Source organism: Culicoides brevitarsis, chromosome 1, assembly GCF_036172545.1.
Source record: "Culicoides brevitarsis isolate CSIRO-B50_1 chromosome 1, AGI_CSIRO_Cbre_v1, whole genome shotgun sequence".
In the NCBI taxonomy this organism is placed as follows: domain Eukaryota; kingdom Metazoa; phylum Arthropoda; class Insecta; order Diptera; family Ceratopogonidae; genus Culicoides; species Culicoides brevitarsis.
The window spans coordinates 28,118,806-28,143,806 of NC_087085.1; the positions used below are offsets into that span (position 1 = coordinate 28,118,806).

Below are 25,001 nucleotides of genomic sequence, written 5' to 3' on the forward strand. Positions count from 1 at the left end.
GATTAATGATTATTATTATCAAACTTTTTTTCAAAACTCTTTCGCTCGTACCCGAAGAAATACTACCGCAATCACATCATCGACTGCAACTTGTCATAAATTCAGAGTTTTAATGAAGTACTAATTGCTGTCTGACACAGTTTTCCCTCAACTTCTCTTTCGTCAATGAAATGAAATTAGAAAAAAATAATATTTGAGAAAAAAAAGAAAAACATCTGTGAAATTTTTCATGTTTCTTGTTTGTCATTTGTTGAGTTATTTATACAACCAAGTTCTACGCGCGGCACACGATGATTTAGAAACATTTTTTGTGAATGATCAGCTTGAACATGACTCAAAAGAAGACTTAAATGTTCCACATTATTGCCACTTTATTGATTTAAAAATAATTTTTATTATTTTTTTAAAGTACGACACACACATTTTATGTTTTTATTTACAAACCAAATAAACGGCTTATGAGAAGATAATCCCTCTTCATTCTTATTATTTATTTTTTTTTCGAACACAGAAGCACTCTAACTTCAAAACAGATGCAACTGCAACAGTTGTGCAACAGTATTAGAGATTATCACCGAAAATGTAGGTTATTCGATAAAATTATTGTGAGTGGTTTGGAAAAATGTGTGTCAAGCTGAAGATTTTTTTAGACGAAATGGCGACTTTCTAAGCGTTTCTAGAGATCTTAAGACGTTTTCTGCTTTCTATGAATCGCTGATGTCAATTTTTCATGAACAATTTCAATTTAAATAAATTACAAAACACGAGGCGTGCCCACCAGTTGTGTTGTCTGAGACGAATTTTCGTCGAATAAAGAAACAATAACAATTATTTTTGATTTTTCACGTTTGATAATTCAATTTCAATCACTTATGTAACGAAAACAACTCAAAATTTTAATTTTTTTAAGAATTTTATCATTTTTTCAAGATCAAAAACGAGGTTGACATAAATCTTCGAAAAAAATTGAATAAATCACTTATTTTTTTCATTCATTTTCTTTACAGTTGAATAAGCAAACACAACAAATACCCGAATGATATCCGGACGACTGTCATAACAAAATATCGCACGACCGTGTTCAGTTTGTTTTTAATTTTAACTTGAGAAAAAAATACAAACATATGTAACGAAACACACAAAAAAAAATCATTAAAAATGGCAAAACCGATCTCACTTAACAAATTTGTTGGTTGTGACGAAAACAATGGAAATCCGACAAATCCTTTCAATCCGGATGAGGATGAATTCGGTGATTGTCTCTTCAACCCAGATTCTGATTTGAAAAATAACGTGAGCAAAAAACGAAATACGATAATTGTGTCTCCAGTAAAACCAGTGAAACGCAAAAAGAACGAAGATTCTCCGGTGAACCATAAAAAAATTGAATCATCGCCAAAAATTGCGCCGATTACAAAATTGCCAAGCAAAGATATGAAAATTGAGCCAAAAATCGTCGCAAAGCCTCCTTTGCCTCCAAAACCTTCCATCGTGGCTGCTGGTCAAAAAATTCAAAAGTCTTTCAGTACACCAGGATCAACGCCTAAAATGAAACGAAAAGTAGAGGAAGCTAATAACGCGACATTGGTACAAAAGTTGTCAGCTCAGTCGGAACAATTAAGACTCGAAATTTCGTTATTAAAAACCGCTTTGAGTCAAGAAAAGAATGCTGTAAGAGCTTTAAGGTGAGTTTTTTTTAATTTATTTTTATTTAAACATTTAATTTACATTTTTCTTTACAAATAGAGCTCAAAATGAAGCAGAATCCCGACGATTGAAGCAAGATATCAAACGACTTCAAGACACAATTCAAAATCAGAAAACGAGTTCCTTGAAAAAGGGACTTGCTCCTGCTCCAGCAAAAGGAAACACAGAGACACATCAAGCAGAAATTGCACGACTTAATCACGAAATTGTCACTTTACGAGAGGCTTTTAAGAGTTTGGATGATAAATATCAGGTGAGTTGCTTTTTCAAGTCTTGAATGTAACGCCAGCTAAGTAAGTAAGTTATTGTTGCTTTGGTCGCAAGTGATCCAAGTGTTCTCTTCGAATGGCGAGTTTTCGATTGAGATAGACGACTTTGTTCTTTTGTTTCTCTTGATATCGGTAGGTTATGTGTTCAGCTATGAAAATGCCCGTACTTATTGCTAATCCGATGCCTAAGAGATAAAAGGCGCTCTCTAAATGTTGAACACTGAGAATGACTCGTACTTCTTTTTCCTCTTCTTCCTCTTCCTCGGCTTCTTCCTCCTCTTCCGTATCCAAGATGATACCTTTGATACGAGCTTTGAATTGGGCCATATCTTCCCAGTACTGATTGAAACCAGCTTCGAAAAATCTTCCCAAAAGGTCGTTAATCATACCGATGTACGGAGAACCAATTGTCGCAATGTATCCTCGTGGGAAATAAATCAAGCATTCACGAAGTTTATGAAAGAATGGACGTCCATTTTTGTTATCGCCCCTACGAGCTATTTCAAAATCCGCACGACTGTCACTCAAAGCGTATGCAAGTCCCGTTGTATTTCGTATCAAATGTCTATCATATTCCGTTTTATTTTTGGCGCGCATCTGAGGTTTGAGTCTCTCAAGCAACTCCAAGTCCCATATGTCACGATTTTGATAAACATAATCCAAGATCAAAATATCCATTTCGGAATTTGCCAGCTCCTCTATGGTCTCCATGTCGTTCTCGTACAAAGGAACTGCGATTTTACTGATTAGCGTACCCGTGAAAGCAGTTGTGATAATCATGGCGTAGAAAATCCACGTGATGATAACCAAGCGAAGCGATATAGAACGCGGCAAACGTGTCAAACTGTCGCCAAAGAACGACTGAAGCATGTAGAAAAAGATATCGATGACAGACAATTCCAATTCTCCTTTGCCACGATCAACAAATCGCTTATTCGACACCTGAACGACGAAATAAATAGTAGTAATGGTGAAGGTAAAAACGATCGCTGCTACCCAAGTCCATGCCTCCATCGTATAGAAGAGATTGTAAAAGGACGGAATTTGAGTCGCTTTTGGAACAATCACACATAAGTTGTTCTGCTCGTAGCTGTTGGTATTTTCGATCATATCCTGATTGTATAACCAACGAGAATTCATCGAAATATTAGCTTTGGCGGGCATGACATCATCATTTGACGAAGATCCTAAAAACAATCTAAAGGAATTTGTTTCGTCATCCACATAGATAAAAGTCGCATTCAGTTTTTCTTCAAGCAACTCAGCAACATTCCCGTCGACACCATCAAAACCATGTTCGTCCTTTCCAAAGGATCGGACACCATCGACATACATTGAGACATAAATCGGATGTTTATGCAAATTGCCCAAGTTTCGATAAAATAAATCTTGAAACTCACGAGGATTGAGAGCGATAAAATAATTTGCTGGATCAAAAGGATTATAGGTGAAAGCTTGAAGTTCTTTCTTCTGATAAAAGACACAAATGACGTTCAAGACATTTTTCTGCCACATTTGTCGAAAAATTTGTTTTAACCAAGTGTTGAAGACATCTTGATTAAGAATTTGCTCAATTATCACGAGATATTTTTGATGTTTTTTGTTTGGACTTAATTTTTTCAAGCTTTTCAAGGAATCACGGATGACTGAAGATGATGTATTCGGAAAAGAAAGTACATGTAACGTTGGATCTTCTTCGTTCAAGCCTTTTTCCCATTCATATTTGTCGTTCACAATTGTTTGAATGGATGCTGAGCTGCATCGGTGGATTTCTTTAAACAAAGATGTAAAATGTGACTGATCGTCGTCCACGTAATAGAAATTTATGAGTTTGGTGTCTACGTAACAAACGATGTCTCGTATTGCTTGAAAGGCGTAGCGTGGAAATATTAAAGAATCTGAGTTTTGAACCTCTTTTAAGAGATGCACCGTTGAGTTTGAGTACACAAAAGACACAAAATTTAAAAGCACACAATATTTTAATATGTTAAAGAACATTTTGTGTCTGAATATGACTAAAGCAACTAACAAAGTGCAACAAATAATCGATTGTCCTTATATTTTAAAGACATATTTGTGAACATATGTCCTCAATTCTCTTTTGGGACACATTAATTAATGAAAATTTCCTAATTTTTCATGCTCCATACAATTACTTCGATTCCAAACACGACAAAACTGATAAAAAGTCCCAATAGTAACAATGAAAAGGCGACTTGAACATGTTGCATGCCCAATGGAATATTTTCCTCGCCTTCCTTTCGCATTCCTCCGCCATTGCCCAAATGGTCTTTCAAATAATTCTGCCAGAAGACAAATAATCCAGCTTCTTGAGCGAATCTCAGAAGTAGATTTACTCGTCCCAAATATGGAGAACCTAATGTCAATGCATAAGTTTGCAATATCGGCACAGGGCATTGCTCCATTTCATGATAAACTGGAATCCCATTGTAAAAATGTCTCCTTTCATTCATATAAAAAGTCGTTAAATGTCGTTTATTGATGAATCCAACTTTACTGCTGTTCGCCAGGCATTCAGCATAAACACTTCCGTTCACTGTCATCAATCGACTGCGGATTTGTTGATGCACAGGATTCGAATCGTTCAAATTATCTTCGATAAATCCACGATAACGGTCGTAGACGAGTAAGGGAAAGTTTGTTTTCGCCAATTGTGGCATCGTGTCGATCTGGGTGCCGTTATTTGGTTGCAAAAGTTTCACAATTAAGATGCTCTTGAAGGCGTTCGTGATGAGAAGTGCATATAAAATGTAACAAGCTACTAAGAATTTGAGGGAAACCTTTTTCGGTAAGTCACTAACAGGTTGTCCCATTTTGATCGCGAGAATATTCATTAAGACATCTGTAAGGGAGTAACGTTTCCCATCGGTTATAATACTTGTCATTACCCACAAACAGCCGGTAGCGATAAAAACTGAAAGCATACTCATCCAAACGTCGAATTTGAATCCTTTGAACAAATTTCCAAACTGCGATAAGTTATTGACATATGGAACGAGGATACACAAGTCGCTCCTTTCGTTCACTACAGTTGTCTCAACATTTCCTTGAAAGCCAGAAATACGAAAAATCCGTAAGTTAAAGGACATTTCAACTTCACGATTGATTAATTTAGCTAACGATTCAGTTGGAGTTCCATTTGGCAAAAATTCACCAAAACTATCGAAACGATCGCCGTAGATAAATTTCGCGTTCATATTCTTTTCCATCATTTTAGAGACAGTAGCATCTGTGCCATACAAAGAATAGTTCGTAAAAATCACACGAGCGTCCTCAGCAAAAAGAGAAATGTTCAACGGATATCCATTCAAATCACGAGTTTTGTCGTAAAAGAGTTCTTCCTTCTTTAAATGCTTTTCCGTCAAATTTTCCAAGAAATTATCGAAAAATGGGTTGAACGTCAGAATTTCTACTCTTTTATGTGTCTCATAAAAAGCTATGACGTACAAAAATTGTCTCTTCCACATTTCTTCAAACAATGGCTTTAATTCCTCTGTGACCTTCACATGACCTTGAACCAAGAAAACCACTCGAATATTATGTTTTTCGTGCATTTCAAGCCTCAAAAATGGAAAAAGTGCACTCATGTTCGTATTTTCGTTTGGCATCCGAAAAATTGCCAAAATAAATCTCTTTGAGCCAAACATCGTAGATGGGGAACGGTCACTAGTTATCGTCTCCACAATGACAGGCATCACACATTGTCGATTAATCTCGAGTATTACCTCATTTTTGCGAACAACGTCTTCGACATCGTAGTACACATGCAAGGTCTTCACCGTATTCAGTTGACAAATGATGGTCCGCAAATAGGGAATTGTAATTGCGTGCTCGTTGTTCGTTGCTTTCGTCATTATCGCACGCCCTAAAATTGTCGCGTCAGCAATCGATGTCACCAAGAATACGAAACAAAAATTTTTTATTCCCATTTTTGGCGTTTGTCTTGTCATGAGGAATTATAATCTTTGACTAACCTAATTCTTTATGCGAAAGCGTCGGTTGTCATCACACTCTTATGGATTATATGATTTTGGTTTTAATATTTCATGGCATTTCATCGGTCAATGTGTCATAAAAGGCAATAAATTTTAAAGCTGTGGCCATAAAATCACATAAAAGCCGCATTTTGCGACTTTTTTGTTCTACAAACCGGAATTTTGTTCGGAGAAATGCGATTGTTGGTCATAAATCTGAATTAAATTTTCATCAAAAGTCCTTTATTACTTCACTTAACTCATAATTGCAATAATTTACACACGTCCTTCGATGGATCGGAATGACAGAAGCACCACCGTTGTCCATCGAAGTACGCTTTGCCAGGGGTACACCATTCGTTATGATCCCGAGGACACTGAACTGCAGTACAAACATCGTCTTCATTGAAATTTCTGGCACATGTGCAAATGTTGCAACCATCATACCATTGCGAGTCAGGTTCACATGGCTCAGGTCTCAGAAATTGGTTTAAAGCTTCCGTAAAAAGGGGTCCTAAGAGTCAAAACTTTAAAATTTGAATTAAGCTCTTAGAAAAAATTGAAAATTCTTACCTAACAAGAGGACAGCTACAAAAATCGACAATAATTGCAAGAGTTTCATTTTTCTACTGATCGAAGACGCCCAAAAAAATCCGCCTTTTATATCAAAAAGTTATTTACTTACCGTTATCGAATCAATTCCTAATCTAAAATTCGGTGAATTTCAATCAAAATTGACTTTTAATGATTTTATTACCTTTGATAATTATGACTCACGATTAAATCTTTTTTCTTTTTAGTCATCCTTGAAAGCCGAAAATCAAAAACTGGCAGAGCTGAAAGACTCGTATGAGCAACGATTGACTCAAACATCTCTCTCAGCCAAAACTGAAATTCAACGATTGGTAAGCAGCAAAGGAATTTCCTGTTCTTTTTTTCATTATTAAATTTGACCACAATTGCTCGCCATTTCATTGTTAACAAAAAACTCGCAACTTACCATACAATTTAAAGTGTAGCATCTCTGATTGTTTATTTGCCTGGAGCTACAGAGCTGTCAGTCACTGTGAGCAACTGAACAGTCAAAAACCTACAAATCAAAGTGTATTAACTTGCACACATTCACAGAAAAATGCAAGAAAAGAGAATTTGCATGAAAATATCCATAAAGAAACATGCACTTTACGATTTTTTTTGTGTGTATCATCATCTTCGTTTTCCTTTTTATTTGTACGCAAACAGGGATGGAGCATGTCAAAAAAGTTCAGGGCAGTCAGTTTGATAATATCTTATAGAGTAGAAAATTGAATTTCTGTTTTATTATATTTGAATAAAAAAAATCGATTGAACTTTTTAATTCAAATACTTAAGTTCTTCAATAGGAGATCTTCAATATAAAAAAAAAAACAGAAAGAATCTTCCGGCGAATAGAAAATGTATTTGTTCTTTTTGTATTTGTTCTTTCTTTCTTATTTTTTCTGAATTTTGCCTTTGAACGGATCAGTGCTAAGCTTACCCAAGGTAGTGACAAAATCATCATATAATATTGACGAGAACTTATTGATGATATTCCGCCAATTTCCGATGCTTTTTCAGCGGGAATGGACATGACATTTCCAATGACATAGCAGAAGTAGATATTAAAGCTGAAACGCGTTGTCATTTTCCATACCCGACTCTATTTTGTATTAAGAGTTAAGAATTATACCAAAACGGCCTCCATTGAACTTTATTTATATTTATTTTATTTATTGCAACAACAGGTTTAAAACCCTTGGCTACATAAAAACTAATTTTCATTTGGGACGAAAAAGCCATTGGAGAATCCGCCGGCATAAAAAACCCATCTTTTCAAAAAACATTTATTCATAGTGTTTCGTAATTCTTCTCAGAGTAAAGGTCCTGCATCGTTCTTGCGACGTTAAATAAAATTATAACCTTAAAACATAAACAGATATTCCAAAGACAAAATAATCTTTGAAAAGATGATCCAATAATAAAAAAAAATGAAGAAAATTGAGTAAAATTGAAAAGTTCAATTAAGAATTAAAATTTAAAAAAATCTCAATGGAAGTAATAACAACAATTTAAAAGAAAAATCTGTTTTTGTTTAAATAATAAAAAAAATGCCCAAAAAAAGTGCCCAACTAGTGAACCACCCCTGAACACAGTACAGAACTTCGCTGCATTTATTATTATATTATTATTAAATTATTGCGTTTTTTCTTCTCGTGTTTGTAAGTAGAGGCATGAGCCACAAGTTATGAAAGATTTTAATAGTTCCCACGGTTCAGTAGGGACAGAATATTTTTGTGTCTGTTTGTGGCTTCGCATTCGATTCATGCTGCACATATGTTACTTGCACTTGTTACTGCCGCTGCTGCAGCAATTGAAAATATGAATGAATGAAAAACGTTTCTTTCTTTCTCTCGCTTTTTTTCGCTTCTTTCTCGCGAATTATGGCTTCCGGGAGTTTAATTCTGCGTTTTCATAAAAATTTAATGAAAAACACGCATGGAATTAAAAACAGCACCCTCGGCAAGCAGCAACGTCGACGTTTAAATTCGCGCATAAACAGGGAAGAAACGCGTGAGAAATGATCTCGCGAGTATTCTTGAATGCAGCTCTTGTTAAAACGAAATCACATGAGTGCAGGAAGAAAAAAAATAGTAATTTGTCTAAATATGTTGCGAAAGATTTGAAGAGTAAGGCACTTATTATGAGCAAAGACGATAATTTGCGTTACTCACGTGCTCCAAGCGATTTTCTTTCATTTGGCATATTTTTTTCTTTATATAATAAGCACACTCTTCATGCAATATATATTTTTTTAGTTCGTTATCAGACAACAAATGCGTGTAATGATGCTAATAAATGTTATTTTTGTGCATATTTTTATAGCTGGAAGAGTTAAAATCGAAGGAACATCTTTTGACACAAGCCAGAGACGAACTTTCTTTTAACCACAAGCAACGCGAAGAAGAAACTCAACACAACGAAGCTCGCTTTTCGCAAAAGGTAAGTCAACTTTGGTATCATAACTCTGCATTAAAGCGACTTTGACCTCATCTTTCACTTCGTTTATTTACAAAAAACTTATAAAATATCAATAAATATCTAACGCCTACTTCCCTGAACTTGCACTCGCGGTGCATTCACTCGGTCAAGATCATCGTGTCTTATTGAAATTGACTTTCTCATCAATTTAATTTATTCTCGACGCAATTTCGAAAAAGGGCGTACGAACAAACATTAACTTGTTACCTTAGGTTATTGGACAAAATTATTGTTATTATTGGATATGGAGTCAATTTAAAGACATTATTTAGTTATAAAAAAAAGATTATTACAAAAATGAATAATTCAAGAAAGTTTTCGGTGATAACAATCAAGTTGGGCAGAGTAAATAAATCTCTGACGATCACGTACTACTTCTTCATCTTTTTTAATTTCTTCTTTCAAGCACATCCATTGTCATCTGAGTTTGTATTCGAGAGGTGTGTTACACTTCACTCACAGTTAGTTAGGGTGCAAACAGATTTCAAGATTTCTCGAGAAAAAAGAGAAGAAATTGAATATGTCATGAACGCATCATTTGTCATGCAAGACAAAGTTGCTGCAATGCAGTTTGTTTTCGAAATAAAGATGAAGATTTTATCGTAATTTTGTCTTTTGAATGGTTAACGTGACTCATTCGGACTTTTTCTGAGAATCATCCGAACTTGTAAGAGGTTAAGTAACGGAATGGCAAAGATATTTTAAATGAACATAATTACAAGTTATTAACATTAAAAACTAATGGCTGTCAATATTAGTAGCAGATTATTAAAATTAATAAATAATATTAATAACAACTTTGCTAAATGAGACAAATTTGTTTGAAACTGGATTAGTTTAAGAGTGAAATTGTAACATAAGAAAAAATGAAAACTTGTCGTGATGACAATCCAAGAGACGTGAGCGTATTTTTTAACTTTCTTTTACAAATAAATATTTTAAGAGCTTTTTAGGTTTCTCAATGGCTTAAAATTCTTGTCAATTTTGAGAAACACAATTCTAATAATGATTGATTTTTTTTTATAATTTTTAGCTACTCATTATCGAATCATATATTTGCTTGTAGAATTATGGCTAATAGAACTATGGAGAGAGCAATGTCTTACAAACATATCAAGTAAAATAAAATCAATAAAAATAGTAAAATCTTCAGTCGATAGCCGAAATACAAAAGATAAAGAGTACGAATAGAACTATTTCCAAAAACAGATCATGAACAATTTTAATTTCAGCCACAGGATGTCTAATATCTTTATATTTGCGTTTAGTTTTACCAAATGAAAATTTGCCATCAAGACAAAAAAAATGACGAAGTCTGCTATATCTATATTGGGTGGAATCGGTTATGTCGATTAAAGTACGACAACATTTGAAACGGACAATAGATATTAATTATTATAAATTTGGAGAACATGAATAAATATTGAAGCTGCTCAAAAAGTAAGATCATCTCTAAGTCTTATCATGTCTTTCAAACTCAATTGCATGGCTTTGAGAAAATTCAAAAAAGTTAAATTGTTTCATGCAAGTTTCAAGATAGAAATGTTGCATTTTAAATTTATGGACGCTAATCTTTACAACAAAAGTAGTTAATAATTTTTGTTGGTTATTTTGAACGAATGACGGACAAAGATGCTTGCCAATTTGCTTTTATTTTTTTTGCAAAGGAATGCACTTCAAACATTAATTAAGCAAAAACATGTAATTTCAATAAATTGATGTACCGAGGAAAAAAAAGTTGCGTGATTGGGTCAGCAAACACATGATAAAAAAGTAAAAGTCGTCATCAAAGGAGGAAGAACACATCGCGTGAAAGTTCTCCTTCCAACACTTAGCGCGATTCCAGTACATAAAATTTCCAATAAACACACGAAACCGAGTCAAAATAAACATTATTTTAATCATTGTTTACATTTTTATGACGTACCGGTTTTCGCTTTTAATATTTTCTTATAGAAAAATGATGTCAGACTGCACTTGAAACGACTTCGAACTCAATATTTTTGCATAGATCTTGCGGTTAATTGATATTGGATGCCATGCTATGTATCTACTTGTCAAAGAGAGGTGTAAATAAATGACATGTTAAGATGTGTGTTAATGCGAATTGAAGTGAAAATATGGAATTTCCGGCAATAAGAGCACACACACTTGATTTTATGTCAACTTAAATCTCTTTTTTATTTTGAAAAAAATTTACTTAGAGAGATGATAACTTGAAAAAGGTATCTCCGTTAACAAGAAAAAGGATGGAGAGCAGCAAAACAATTATCACCAAAAAACATGACTTGTGCAAAGAAAAATGAAAGTTATTCCATCAGGTTATGATTAAACGATGTTTATACCTAAAGACGAAAGAAACCTCATAACTTTTTGTTTCTCTTGTAATTTTTGCACGAGACAGGTTTTCGGACATTCCCTCTTGAAAACATACACTTCGTTTCACCTGTTCTCGTGTCTCACGTTTTCGCCTTAGTCAAATATTCACAAAAAGCCGTATCCCCATAGGGTTTCATGTTATTACCCAATTACCTTTCTTGTCGCATCATAACAATGCAGCGATACGCGAGAGCGCGAAAGAAGGAAAATAAAACATGAAATTGAATGTAAAAGTGAATATATAAATAAAACATGTACACAAAAAAATGTGTGTCACATCGAAGATCAATAAACTTTGTACAAAAAAACATTCAAAGTGGACTCCATTTGCATCAATCGATCGCCATGAACAACGGTCAATCACATCTGCACCGCGTCACGTCTAATAATACAATTTTTCATTACCATTATTTTCATCTTTCACACGTACAAGTACACTATCACCCCATTTATCGATTATCATGGTCGTCGTCGTCGTAGAAGAAACACATCACACAACATAATAAAAGCTAATCCCTTTGAGCTATTTTGAATAAGCGAGCCATAATGCGCTATAAATTGGACATAATAATCACCTGCATGTGATCTACATATAATTACGGATATATTGTGTCCGCAGTCTGCAAAATCATAATCCAATTCATGGCTGCAAAAAAAGGCGAACGTTACTCATCAATTTTCTTTCACAAAAATCACCATAGGAAACTTTATTATTATTAACCTCTATGATTTTTTTGAATTGATAACGAAAAAACGGTCTCTTAAAAACTTTTAAATGAACAAAACTCGGTAAAGTAGATTATTTAATTTCTCTCTCTTTTTGTACTAGAAATGATCTCTCTCGATTTTTTAGTGAATGAAATGAACGATCAGTGAACGAACGGCACACGTTCAATTCAAATATTGCGCTCTATTGTTAAATTATTTTTTTTAAAGATTTATGAAAGAAAAAAAAATCAATATTTTCTTGATAATTTCTTTTTTTAAGAAAACCGACTTTTTAAATTTTTAAGAATTTTAAAGGTGGTCTTAGTCCAATAAAAAAAAATGTCAATTTGTAAAGTTCCATTCAACTCTATTAACATTTCAAAGATACCTTTTAGTTCTTTTTATAACAATTTTTCGTAACTTTTATGTCGTTTCGTTATAAAAATAACTCCTGTTTATTACACTTTTTCGTATGTGATCTGCATTCTTAATTCACTTCTTGCTCTTTCTTCTGTTCTGTGCGACGTTCTTGCGTTATTTACTGGACAGTAAGTACAGTACGTGAACATTGTCCATGTTTTTATTACAGATTCAGATTGCATTTTGTTGTTCTTCGTCTCTCGTTTGTTGTCGATGACAACGAAGATTCAACGAAATATCATATTGTTTCACGTTTTACCCTTTTTGACGCTATATATTCTTTGTGATGCTGTAAGTTTTTCTGTGCAATACATTGTAGTAACATGATCTCGAACGAACGAACGCAGGTGTGTGTAAAAAAAAGAGGTACCTGAATATTTTTATTAAGAGTTATTGCACAACGAATTCTTCTTCTTCGTCTACTCTACACTCATCAGCGCTCTATGAATTGCAAGCAGTTGCGGGTATGACTTGAGGGTATTAAAGGTCTTAGGCCCAAACATTTTTTTACAGATTGAAATGGGGGTGAAATGAATCCCTTATGAGGCAAAAGCGGGTCGTATTAACCCTTCATGAATTAAGGAGTTAATATAAGGCTTAAGGCGTTAGATTAATTCTCGTAGGGCACTAAATTAACCCATTTAGATGTTAAATTAACTTTCGAGGAATTTACATAACCCTTTTTTGGCTATAGAGAGCCTTAAAGATTTAACTAAACCTCATAATGGATCAAGCTTCCTTTACTTAAAGAATCAATCTGACCTCTTTAAGAGTTGACTATCTTCATTTAACCCCTTGAGATGTTAAAATAATCCCTTTTGAACCTAAAATAGAAGAATCAAAAGAGATTAAGTTAACTTCTTAAAGGAATTCTCAAGAAGGAAGGTTGAAGATGTTCAACTTCAAAAGAAAGTCAGATTGGCGTTAGATCAATTCCTCAAAAAGAGTTCTAATAAACCTCGTAGGGCATTAAATTAACCCCTTTAAATGTTAAATTAACTTTCGAGAAGTTTATATGACCCGTTTTTGGCTATATGGCCTTAAATGATCCTCATAATGGATCAATTCCTCTATTTATGAAAATGACCTCTAGGCAGTTGCGTCATCTTCGATTAACATTTGTCTTGAATTAAACCCTTTTGAACCTAAAATAAAGGATCAAAAGGATTCAGAAACACTTAAAGGAATTCTTTTTGGAGATGTTCATTCAAAAGGTTTTTTTTTTAAAGGCCCTTGATCCAACAAGAAAATTAAACCCTATTTTTGAAGAGAAAATGGTTTTCTAATGAATTATCTTAACTTTATAAAAATAAGATTTTGAATTTCTCCTTGTAGAAGTTTGATAACCTTTTAGCCGTAATTAACTCCTTAATTCATGAAGGCCTTAATACGATGTTATTTGCCTCATTGGGTTCATTAGATTTTAATGTAAGGATTTCTTCCATAACCAATTTTTTAAGCCTTTAATCTCTTCCAATTCATCCAAACCAAGAATTTACTTTTAGAACAAACTCATGACTTTTTCAGAGCCCTTTCAATTCCGCCACTGACTGTATAAGTGAAGTGTATTCCTTAGTGATCCTCTAACATTAAAAAACAAGAAAACAAAACAATGAGATTCAAGCACGACGACGACTTCGACCAAGTTAGCTGCGGCAAGCAAATTCACGATGTTGATTATCATCATTATTTTTTTTTGTTTGTCTATTCATTCATTCATTGGTTTCCATTCTCTTTTCTATTTGTGTTGTCTTTTTTATTACCTCTCAAGTATGGTACTTAGGCTACAAACAATCCTCTATTATTAATGTTCTAAATGTCTTTAAAAAAAATAAGTTTGCATAGAGCAAAGGTACAACATGTGTGCAAGTGTGAGAGAGACGAGCGACGCAACAACCATAAGTAATTCATTCTCACGACAAAAACAGAGTGGAGTCTCGACCAGAAGAGAAGGGAAGAAACAAAAACAAAAAAAAATGTTTGATGCACCACACACCGTTGCTTTTTTGTGTATGATGATGATGATTTGTTGAGTTTCTGGACATCGTTTTGTACTTAATAATTATCGATTCTAATCAGGAATCATTCATTCATATAATTTTTTTGTATGTCTGTGAGAAACTGTTATTTTTAGGGATAGGCCTTCCTTCTGAGAATCGGTCTGTCTACGACAAGTCCTTAATTTTAAACAGTTAACTTCCTTTGCCGTATTTTTTTCGTTTTTTAAAAAAAAAATCTTTCATTCACCTTTTCCTCGTCGCTGTTTCATGTTCATGCAGCAACATGAATTCATTTGATATTTTTGTACATATGCAAAACTCCTCACAACCTGCAGCCCAACGTAGCTATCAACGCTACAGGAGAGAGATATCTATTCAAAAAAAAACTCTTCTTAAAAACATTTCTTTTATTTTACTTCCATTACTCCACATACCGGCTAGCTGTTATTTTTTGTCGTATATACGCGCATCTTACCGTATATACCACTGAGCGAAGCTCCATAAGAAGTTGCTAAACCACTTTTACAACAAAATTCATACCATATATACTCGCGATCATACAGCTGGATCTATGTTGCGTCGTGTGCACTTTAACAATCCCGTAGCTACACACCATTCATGTTTGTTTGTAAAATAATATCACAAAAATGAATTTTTCCATTCGAAAGCTCAGTCGCAGTTCAGACGTGGTTGTGTACGCATGCGTGTTTGACTTAAAAGAAAAATTAAAAAAAAAATAAATAAAATAATAATAAAAATATTCTTGTTTAATGTTATTTATACATGTTGTACAAGATATACAAAAAAAAAATTAATTCATGAAAAAAAAAATTTATATGAAACGTTTTATTTATAAAACAAAAAAATTAAGAAGATGTGAGGAAAGGTGAAAACAAATATTTGACAACAACAAAAAATATAAAAAAAAAATAAAATTAAAAGATATTAATGAAAAAAAAGTGTCTTACATATTTTTATGAAAGAACGAGTAATAAATACAACAACATTCATTAAAGATTGATTATAAACATTTTTGTGAAAGAAAAAGTTTTTTTTTATTTATTAAAATTCATCAACTTGTCATCATCGTCCGATCGAAAGTGAAATTTTATATGAATAAATTAATAAAACGAAATATGTTAAATAAAAAAATAAAACAATAATAAACATCAAAAATATTTTTAAAGGTATTTTTTTTTTGAAAAATATTTATTTATTAATAATTAAAATTTAAAAAAAACTAAAGACCAAAAAAATTTCTAATAAAAAAAAACTAAAGTGGTTTTAATACATTTAAAAAAAAATAATTAATAAAAAAAAATAAGAAACTGTAAAAATCATCATTTCATTTAAAATTCACTGTTTTAACGGATAATAACATATATGTTCATCATTTATAATACCATTGATATGAGGAGGTATGTTTGTTATAATCTCAAAGTATTTATTTATTAAATTTATATTTATTTAAATAACGCGGAAATTTGAGAATAGCGGTTTTTGCAGCAGTGCGAATTAAATTTAACTTACATAAGAACAAATTATTATTATTTATTTATATTAGTATTATGATGATAAATGTAATTTGAGAGAACATGAATGAAGTTAATATATGCAAATATTTTTAGCAACACTTGACACTCGTGATGACTAATGTAAAACTAATATTAATGTTTGTTAAAAAAAATCAAAATTTTTAAACAAACAGAATGTTTAAACATTTCATTTAAATATTCTTAGTTCTTCATTACTATTCGCAACGTGAAACAATGTCAATAAATAACATTTTTTTAAGTAACAAAACCAATTTCATTTAGGTGAATCATTGTCACTGGACAATTTTGGGAGCGTTTTTATGTACAAACAATTCATTACAAAAATTGCAAGAGACAAAACAAGTTTAAGTGTTGAAATTTATTAATTTTAAACAATGATAAATAATTTTATTAATAATTTTTTTTTGTTTTATATTTTTCAAGTGAGGGACAGACGGAACATGACTTGTCAATAAAATTTTATTTTTATCGTAGATTCACACATGACGGACTAGGGTAATTTAAATTTAATTAAGAAAGCATTTTTCGATAATTTGTACTTTTTTTAAGGCACCTTTCACTTGGCTGTCAATGATTTCGATCTGCTCAAAAAAATGCCGATCATTATTTTCATAAATAAATGAATATTCGAAATTAATGATTTTTTTTGCTTATCTCATAGTTATCTTGGGATTTACAACAATGAACTTGAATTAACGTTGTTAACTCTGCGATATCGAGTGTTAGCCATGAAAATGTTCCTTTTAGAAAAAAAAAATAAACTCCCGACATTGTTCGATATTGCATTATTCAGTGATATGTTAAGTACCGCACCCAGGCAGTTTTAATCCAATTAATAAAATACACATTTCAATTTTCTTCTGGCTTGGCATGGCATGCGAAAAAAAAAATGGCAAGTGACTCGACTTGTTCTCAAGCCGTTTGTGAGTTATGTGCGAGAGAAATATTTCGAACTTGTTCGATAAAATAATAATAATAATAAAATAAAAATGGCTCAGAATTTAATTATTTACATGTTAAAGTGAGTTTCAACTGTAAATTCGACATAACTGTCATGTCATTATTAACGAGAAACGAGAGTCCGAAGGAATTGAAATGTTTATTGAATTGTGTTTATTTATTTTGATTTCTTTCTTTGCTTAAGACTTTTCTTGGTGTTCATGATCTAAGCTTCTGTTTACTGTTTTAATTTGTGTTGTATGGGATTATGATTGGAGGAAAGGAAAAAAAATGTTAAATAAAAAATAACTGTAGATGAAAAGAAACATAAAAAAAATCTTTAAATCGAATTTGTTTTGTAATTACCCACTTGTCTCGTTACAACTTAGTTACTTGCATCTCATCAATAGTTGAGGAAACTGGTTGCATGTGGCTTTATTGATTAATGCGGAATGTAGTCAAGAACACTGGGGAGATTAAATTGGTTGAATAATCGATCATAGATCTATCAAAAATGATGATTAATTTAATTTTTTAGCATGGAAATTGCTTGAAGTTGATTTTTTTTTATTCAGTTAACGTTTTGTTAGAAGCTTAGTTTTTTAGTTTTTAAAATAAATTTATTTTTAATTTTTTTTTTTAAATTTTTTAAAATATATTATACTGAATAATTTTATGAGAAAAAATTCATTGAATTAAATAAATTAAAAATATTTAATAAAATTATTTTTAAATAAAAATAAATTCAAATATTTAATTTAAAATAATTTCTTTTGCTAATATTTGACATAAATATTTTTTAAAAAAATGTGACATTAAAGACATTGTTTAAAAAAATATTTTTGCCAGATATTAGCAAAAGAAATTATTTTAAATTAAATGTTTGAATTTATTTTCTTTTATTTAAAATTCATTTTATTAGGTAATTATTTTTTAATTTTTTTAAAAATTAATTTTTTTTAAAAATTAATGATATTTTTCACATAAAATTATTCAGTAAAATGTATTTTAAAAAATTTTAAATTTATTTTTAAAAAATTAGAAATAAATCAATTTCAAAAACTAAAAAACTAAGCTTGTAAAATAAATATTAAAATTTAAAAAAAATGTATAAATAAATATATGTCTTATTAGTTCAATTCATAAAATTTGAGAAATTAAAAAAAGTATCAAAAATTAATAAAAAATTACTTTTTTCTAGATTTTTATAAAAAAAAGTTATTTCTAAAATTTAAATATTTTTTTTTTGTAAAAATCTAAGTTTTTAATTTATTATAATTTTTTTTAAATATTTTGAAATAAACCTTTTAATGAAACTCATCTAAGCAAATTTTTAAAAATATTCCAATAATTTAATATAAAAAATATAATAAAAAAAAATTTAGCCTAATAGCCTAATAAAAATCATAAAAATTATCGAAACTACGCTGCTTACACAAACTGTCTCCTGCGGAAAATATTTATCGGCAAATCGGATATCATTTCCGTGCGTCGTCGTCTTATTTTTTCTCTGCTCGTAATTAACCGCAGGAAATGTTAAATCAATTATTACACGATGCGATGCCAACACATCGTGTACTTATGTTGATTACGTTTGTTGGCCATAATGACCAACTAACAAAGTCAATGCACTTAATTATTCATTATTATTTTGCTCAATGGACTTAAAAAATGGCTTTGAACCTTAATCTCTTCTTATTGATTTTTATGTCAATTTTATGCAAAGAAAAAGGTAATTTTCGCCATTTTTTCTCTTTTGATTAAAAACGATCAATTACCGCAGGAACTGCGTGATAATTTAACACATTAATGACTTTACGTGAGGAAGTTGAAGAAATCTCGTCTCAAGAAGTTAATGCATTGAAGAATGCCTCACCTGTGCCTAAGAAATCATGAAATTGAATAGTTTCATTAAAATAATACAAACAACATCATCGCATCGTGTTTCATTTATGTTTTGTGGGAAATAGGACAAACATGAATTTTTTTTCACTCACAAATTTAGTCGAACAACATTAACGTGCACACAGGTAAAAGTTAAACAAACATTAGAACAACAAAAAAGAAATGTTTAATTCAAACACTTATCATTTCCTTTTCATTTCATTTCACTTAGCGTCGAAACATGCAAATCTAATCAAACTCCGATGCGATGCACTTTCCGTCAGATTTTGTCGCCATCCATCAGCATAAGCAACACGAAAAGGTAGGCGATATGTTCAGTCGAACATGCAACCAAAGTTTACTTTTACTGAAAAATGATGAAGATTCTCATAACGGCCTGTGCGCACTGCACTCGCGTATCAAATTGACTACATGTTAAAAAGTGAAGAGGTTTCGTGTTTGTTTTTATGCTACTTTTACTACTCTTCTCACACACAGGCACCAATCTCTCTCTCTCCCGTAAGTAGTGAAAATTTGCGTAGGAATGTGATGATTATTTATTTTTATAATAAACATTATCAAGTTACGGCGTTATCTATCAGGTTTTTCGTACTGAACTAATGAGAACACTTTCTTCTTCATCACAGTTTTGTTTGATATGATATGCAAATTTCCGCGATTTGTTGATTTGCGTGAGGTGTTTTTGCTACTAAATGACGCATTTTTATTTTTTTTGTAGTTTTTAAATTATTTTTTTTTTATCATAAATGGTAAGAAAATAATTAATTTTACATAAAATTGTAAAAAGTTACAAAAATAGGAAATTTCTTAAAATTCAAAATTAATTAATAAATAAATTAAATAAATAATTCAAGACCTAAATTCATATTAAAACGATGCTTTTTAATAGTTTTTAAATTTCATTTTGTGAAAAATCGCGAAAAAAATTTTTATTCGATAGAAAAATGCTTTGAATAAAATTAGTTCATAAAAATGAGTTAAAAAATTTAATTATTTTTGAAATTCATGTATGAAAATAATATTTTTAAATTTTCATGAAATTTTATTAATTCTAATTAATTATTAATTTTTAAATATTTTTTTTCAAAATTATGAAAAAAAATTCATTAGTTCTTTTTAATACCTAATTTTTTAAATTAAAAAAAATCAAGTAATTATTTATCTTCTCGAGACACAAGGACTTCTTTTGTCTCCTCATCATCTTCAAGTTCAAATTTTTTGCTCCTCTCATATAAATTTTAATTGTTATCCGCATCATTTGATTACATTTTTCATTTATTTTAACAAAACGCGGTTCATTCACTAACAAACTGCTGGCCGACAAACAATATGAAAGTTTACTTTTAATTTACTATTATTGTTATTTATATTTTAAACATGTCAAAACCTTGACCTTTATCATGTTGTTGTTGTTGTTACTGCTTAATGTAAAAATATTTTTAATCATAATTTAAATAATAATAATCAAGTAGCTGCAAAAAATTCGTTTTGTGTCCCATTTCACGGCACTTTCTTCACGTTACTTAGCTACATGCTCGGAAGTTATGTGTGCCAACGAAAATCCATTTCACGTTACGAAAAATTTCAAAAAAGACTCTTCCTGTTTCACTAAACTTTTACCTATTTTCTGGTTTAATGAACTTCGATGTGGACACACATTTGCTTATGGCGTCACAAAGCAATCACTTCACTGTTTATTTATTTATTCAGCAAGCATGATGCAAATATTTGCTAAGGGCTTTTACTTTGTACAATTTTTTTTTCGACATAATTACTCGAATATGACTGAAACGAAAAACTTCAATGAAGGTCTGCGTGTAGTAGATACGTTATCGATTTCAATCGATCGGAACCGAAATTGCTTCAATTTTTGAGTTAATTATTAGGTGTTGCAAAATTCCTTCAAAAAACAAAAAAAAAATTAGACGAAAATTACGAAAAAGTATTTCAAATTAATAACAACAGATTTGATGGCAACAAAAAATTACTTAATGATCAACATTTTCTTTGCAAATAACTAACTTCATTAATATCACTCGAAAGTCTCGACAATTTCCGCAAACTCTGACACCCGTGTAAGTCATATGTGTTCGATTTAATTTATTAAAAAATGAAAGCAACAATTTTCTGGACAATCTAGTTATATTAGAGTGTGTGTGGAGATCGCTGTGTGGTGCTTCGTTGATGTTGTTGATGTTTGCAAAAACTGATATGCATGCAAAATGTAAATTAATCTTCCTAATGGTCTGGACAGCGATACACTTGTGCGTTTATTATATGGGCAAAGCGTTTAACTGATGATAATAATGTCAGATAATCGGTTTGTTTAGAGCAAAATATCCAATTATTATGATCGTAATTATAATTAGTGAGAGTTTTATCTGCATACCTTGCAGGTTGTTGTTTTTTCGTTGAGATTACATAAATAAAAACACGAAAAAAGACAAGAAAAGTAATTCGTTTGTTTGTACACTTGCTTTCTTTTGTTAAAGTTAATCTCTTCTAGAATTATAATAAAAGGTAAATATTTTTGTTATCTTTTGGAGTCGTGACACATTTTCGAGTTTTTTCTGTTTTTTTCTTACTAACACTTTTTTTTGAACTAAAGGTTGGTACAATTTTTGAAAATGTTTCTCGTTTGATCTCTTAAAATTTTATCCGTTAAAATTTAAAATTGCAATTAAACTTGAAAAAGCTACCTAAAATGAGTGTAAGAAATAGTTTTTATCTTAAGCCAAGTCAAATACCTAAGTAATATTTTTTATATTCAAAATTACTCGATAAATGTGTAAAATTTCTCAAAAAAAAAATGGCATGAGATTTTTTGATGGTTTTGTGTTATTTAGGCCTAAAGTAGTCCTTAAAACCTAAATTCAAAATTCTACAACGAACCAAACGGATTTTAGACAGTTTTTAGTGCATTCGGGTATATTAAAGTACCTCTTTAACATACCCGATCTCACTGAAAATGCATAGAAACACTTTGGTTCGTTCTAGAATTTTAAATTTAGGTTTTTTGGACTATTTTAGGCCAAAATAACACAAAACCATCAAAAAATCTCATCTAATTTTTTTTCGATGAAATGCTGATATCGAGTGATGTGAAATATTATAAATATTTTAAAAAAGTATTTTGCTTTCCAATAAAAATTGTTCTACATAGGCTGAATTGCATTATGATTACATGATATAGTTGACTTTTCCTCAGTTAACTGGCGTACTTCTTCTTAGTTTAAATCCTTCGTCCTACATTATCCTACTCTGACTGCTTGTTCTAGTCTTTTGAATCCATAATACTTTTAAACCAGAAGACATTGAAGAAACGTCTTCAAGTAATTTTAAAAATGTGATTTAACTCATTTATTCGTAATACAACAATATGATGTAGTATTCCCGACTCGTGGTGAATCTTATCAAGCAATGGAGGTCACACTTTTAAATTCATTAAAAAAGGCTCCAGAATTTCTTTGGCGAATCCAAAATGAGTCAAGTTATTTGTTCTTATATCATAACGTCATGTTGGTCTTAAGATTCCTTTAATTATATCTTAGTATACAGTGTGAGATTCTCCGTTGTCTTATTCCAGAATTCAAATCCTTGGTCCAATTTGTACTGGAAAATAAAAGATAATTAAAATATAAGCAAGAGAATTAACAAACCTTGATCTTGTTTCATTTGCACCCTACCTCATATATAATACAGCTCTAATGTAACATGAAACATATCTGCCCATTGGTTCAGCCTAATTCACCAACTGCAAAAGAATGTTCCTCAATTTATTCAGAAATGGAAAATTTAGGTTAACAATTGACTATATTTGGACTTGCAAACAATGCTTTCTATTGTAAAGTTATTTTTATTATCATCACTTTTGTGTTGTAAGTACAATGTCGGCCTACGTTACAAACTTTTATACATGAAATGGGTATGAAATGAACCTTAACCGAAATAGAAAAGTTTTAGTTTTTTTTTTCATTCTTTTTTTTATTTTATCTAATTTCAATTGAAACATAATTATCATTATTATACTCTTTTAGAAAAGTTATATCAATGTAATGCGATTGACCTGAAAATCACCTGTGTTCGCATGTTATTAGAAATAAATGAATTGATCATATCTAAAACTTTTCAGAGTTTTTGTTTGATATAAAAAAAATCGATGTGGGGAGTTCATTAGAGGTTAATCAAGTGATGAGTTGAAAAAATTCAACTGTGTTTTTGTTGTTGAATTAAATGAATGAGTTTTCAAAAAAAAAACTATTTGGGGAGTAAATATTTTTTTGTGTGAGTGGCAAAAAAAAGAGAGCAATTAAGGTCACATTTAACAACATCAAATCTAGTTTATTTGCATTTTATTTCCCTGCCTTTTCGACCTTCTCTTTTGCGCTTCTGAAGAAGAGTGTCGCACATAATTGAATAAAATTTAAAAAAAATATAAACATTATTTAATCAATCCTACACTTTTGCGCAAACATGTAACAAGAAAATGACAATAAACTGCCATCAATCTCAACAGCCTACTGTTTAATTTCTTACTTGCTAAAATTTTGTCAAATTTGTGACAAACTTACATCATAAAAAGCTGACCTCATCATACAAGTCATATTTGAAAAGAAAGACAATACGTTAAATTGCGCGCCAGTCGTTCACGTGTGAATCAAGTCCGTCGATGTGACATCACGACAAGCACGATGGGTGATTAACTTTGGTGACTTTTACAAAAAAATAAAGTTTATTTTATGAATAAATTTAACTAATTCTAACTTATTGTCGAGTAATTCAGTCATTTTTGAGCTCAACTGAGCATTTTTTTAGAATATTTCTTAAAAATTAACTTTTAAAAGTAAATTTTATCACATTTTCGGTTGTTTTGAAATCTTGACCATCGTTCATTCCATGACTTCTACATCACTTTGATTTTTTTCTGAACTCGATTTCATTTGTTTTGCACTAAAAAATCAACAAAAATTCAATTTTTTGTTAATTCAATGACCAAAAAACTTTCTCACTTGTTGATCAATTGCTTCTTAACATGTTCCGCAATATATTTCCCTTGGCTTCTGTAGCTGTACCACACAGCAATTGCCATTACCGCTAAATTTGTGTAGATGTAAAACATCATTCCGTCCACATTTACTGCTTCAGTGTTCATCTTTGGATTTTTTTTCACAAAATTTTTTTAAACAATAAATGTTAAAATATATTTCCGTCTGTCGCAAAATAACGCCAAAAATAGACTGACTGGCTTTACTGGGCGTAAGTTGCGTCTTGAACAAGCATTTAATAACGATGAATTGTGGAATTGCCGCAACGTTGACAGATAATTATTAGACGACTTTAATAAATATTTGTGTACGGTTATTGCACAACGTTTAAGTACGACGACGACTTGATAAAGCGTTTCGATAAGATAACAACCGAGGCGAGGCTGTCTTACTTATCTCTTGCGATGAAGCGATACGCAAATGACTAACATGCAAGGATCACCTCATCACTTTTGCGAAAAATCCATTGACACCAGTCGATAAAGCGTTATAAATGTCTTTTGTTTGTTTACACATTTTTTAATCGTAATTACGGTTTTTTATCATTTCCTTGATAGATTTTTTATTTCTTTTAATCACGAGTTGTACGCTATTCTGATAATGACCCAAATCTTATCAATGAATGATTTATTTTAAAATTTTTATTTTTTTTCTATTTCTAGGTAAGTCAAATATATCCATAAACATAAACAACGGATTTGATTGAATGTTGTCAGTCGGTGAGTAAAAAGTTGGAAAGTCTTGTAAGATTTCAAAAAGCGATAATAATTTTGGTTCCCAAGTATTGAATAACAATTAAGAGATTATCGCAAAAGTTGTTTTTCCATCGCGATGCATTATGCAATCATCGAGAAAAATGCGAATCTCATATAAATAATGCATGAAATATTGAATATAATGAGAGAGACGTGCAAGAAATGTAAGAAGAAGAGACGCAGCAAAATAGACATAAATGAGGAAGAAACTCACAATTCACATATGTTACTTTTCTCTCTAACACATACCGCATTTCACCGCAAAC

At 31.1% G+C, this 25,001-nt stretch overlaps 2 protein-coding genes across 2 annotated transcripts in view; one reads left to right on the top strand and one right to left on the bottom strand.

Moving 5' to 3' along the window:
* LOC134837008 (uncharacterized) overlaps positions 1-25,001 on the top strand; it is a 68,878-nt gene that overhangs the window by 2,993 nt on the left and 40,884 nt on the right. Inside the window, 4 exon segments of the mRNA XM_063852316.1 lie at positions 1,008-1,685; positions 1,747-1,960; positions 6,772-6,876; positions 8,873-8,989. Of these exon segments, the coding sequence (XP_063708386.1) occupies positions 1,159-1,685; positions 1,747-1,960; positions 6,772-6,876; positions 8,873-8,989 (963 nt within the window). The 5' untranslated portion in view covers positions 1,008-1,158.
* Positions 2,010-3,491, bottom strand: LOC134828074 (uncharacterized). The gene has a single exon (XM_063841027.1). The coding sequence runs from the start codon at positions 3,489-3,491 to the stop codon at positions 2,010-2,012; it is 1,482 nt and encodes a 493-aa protein (XP_063697097.1).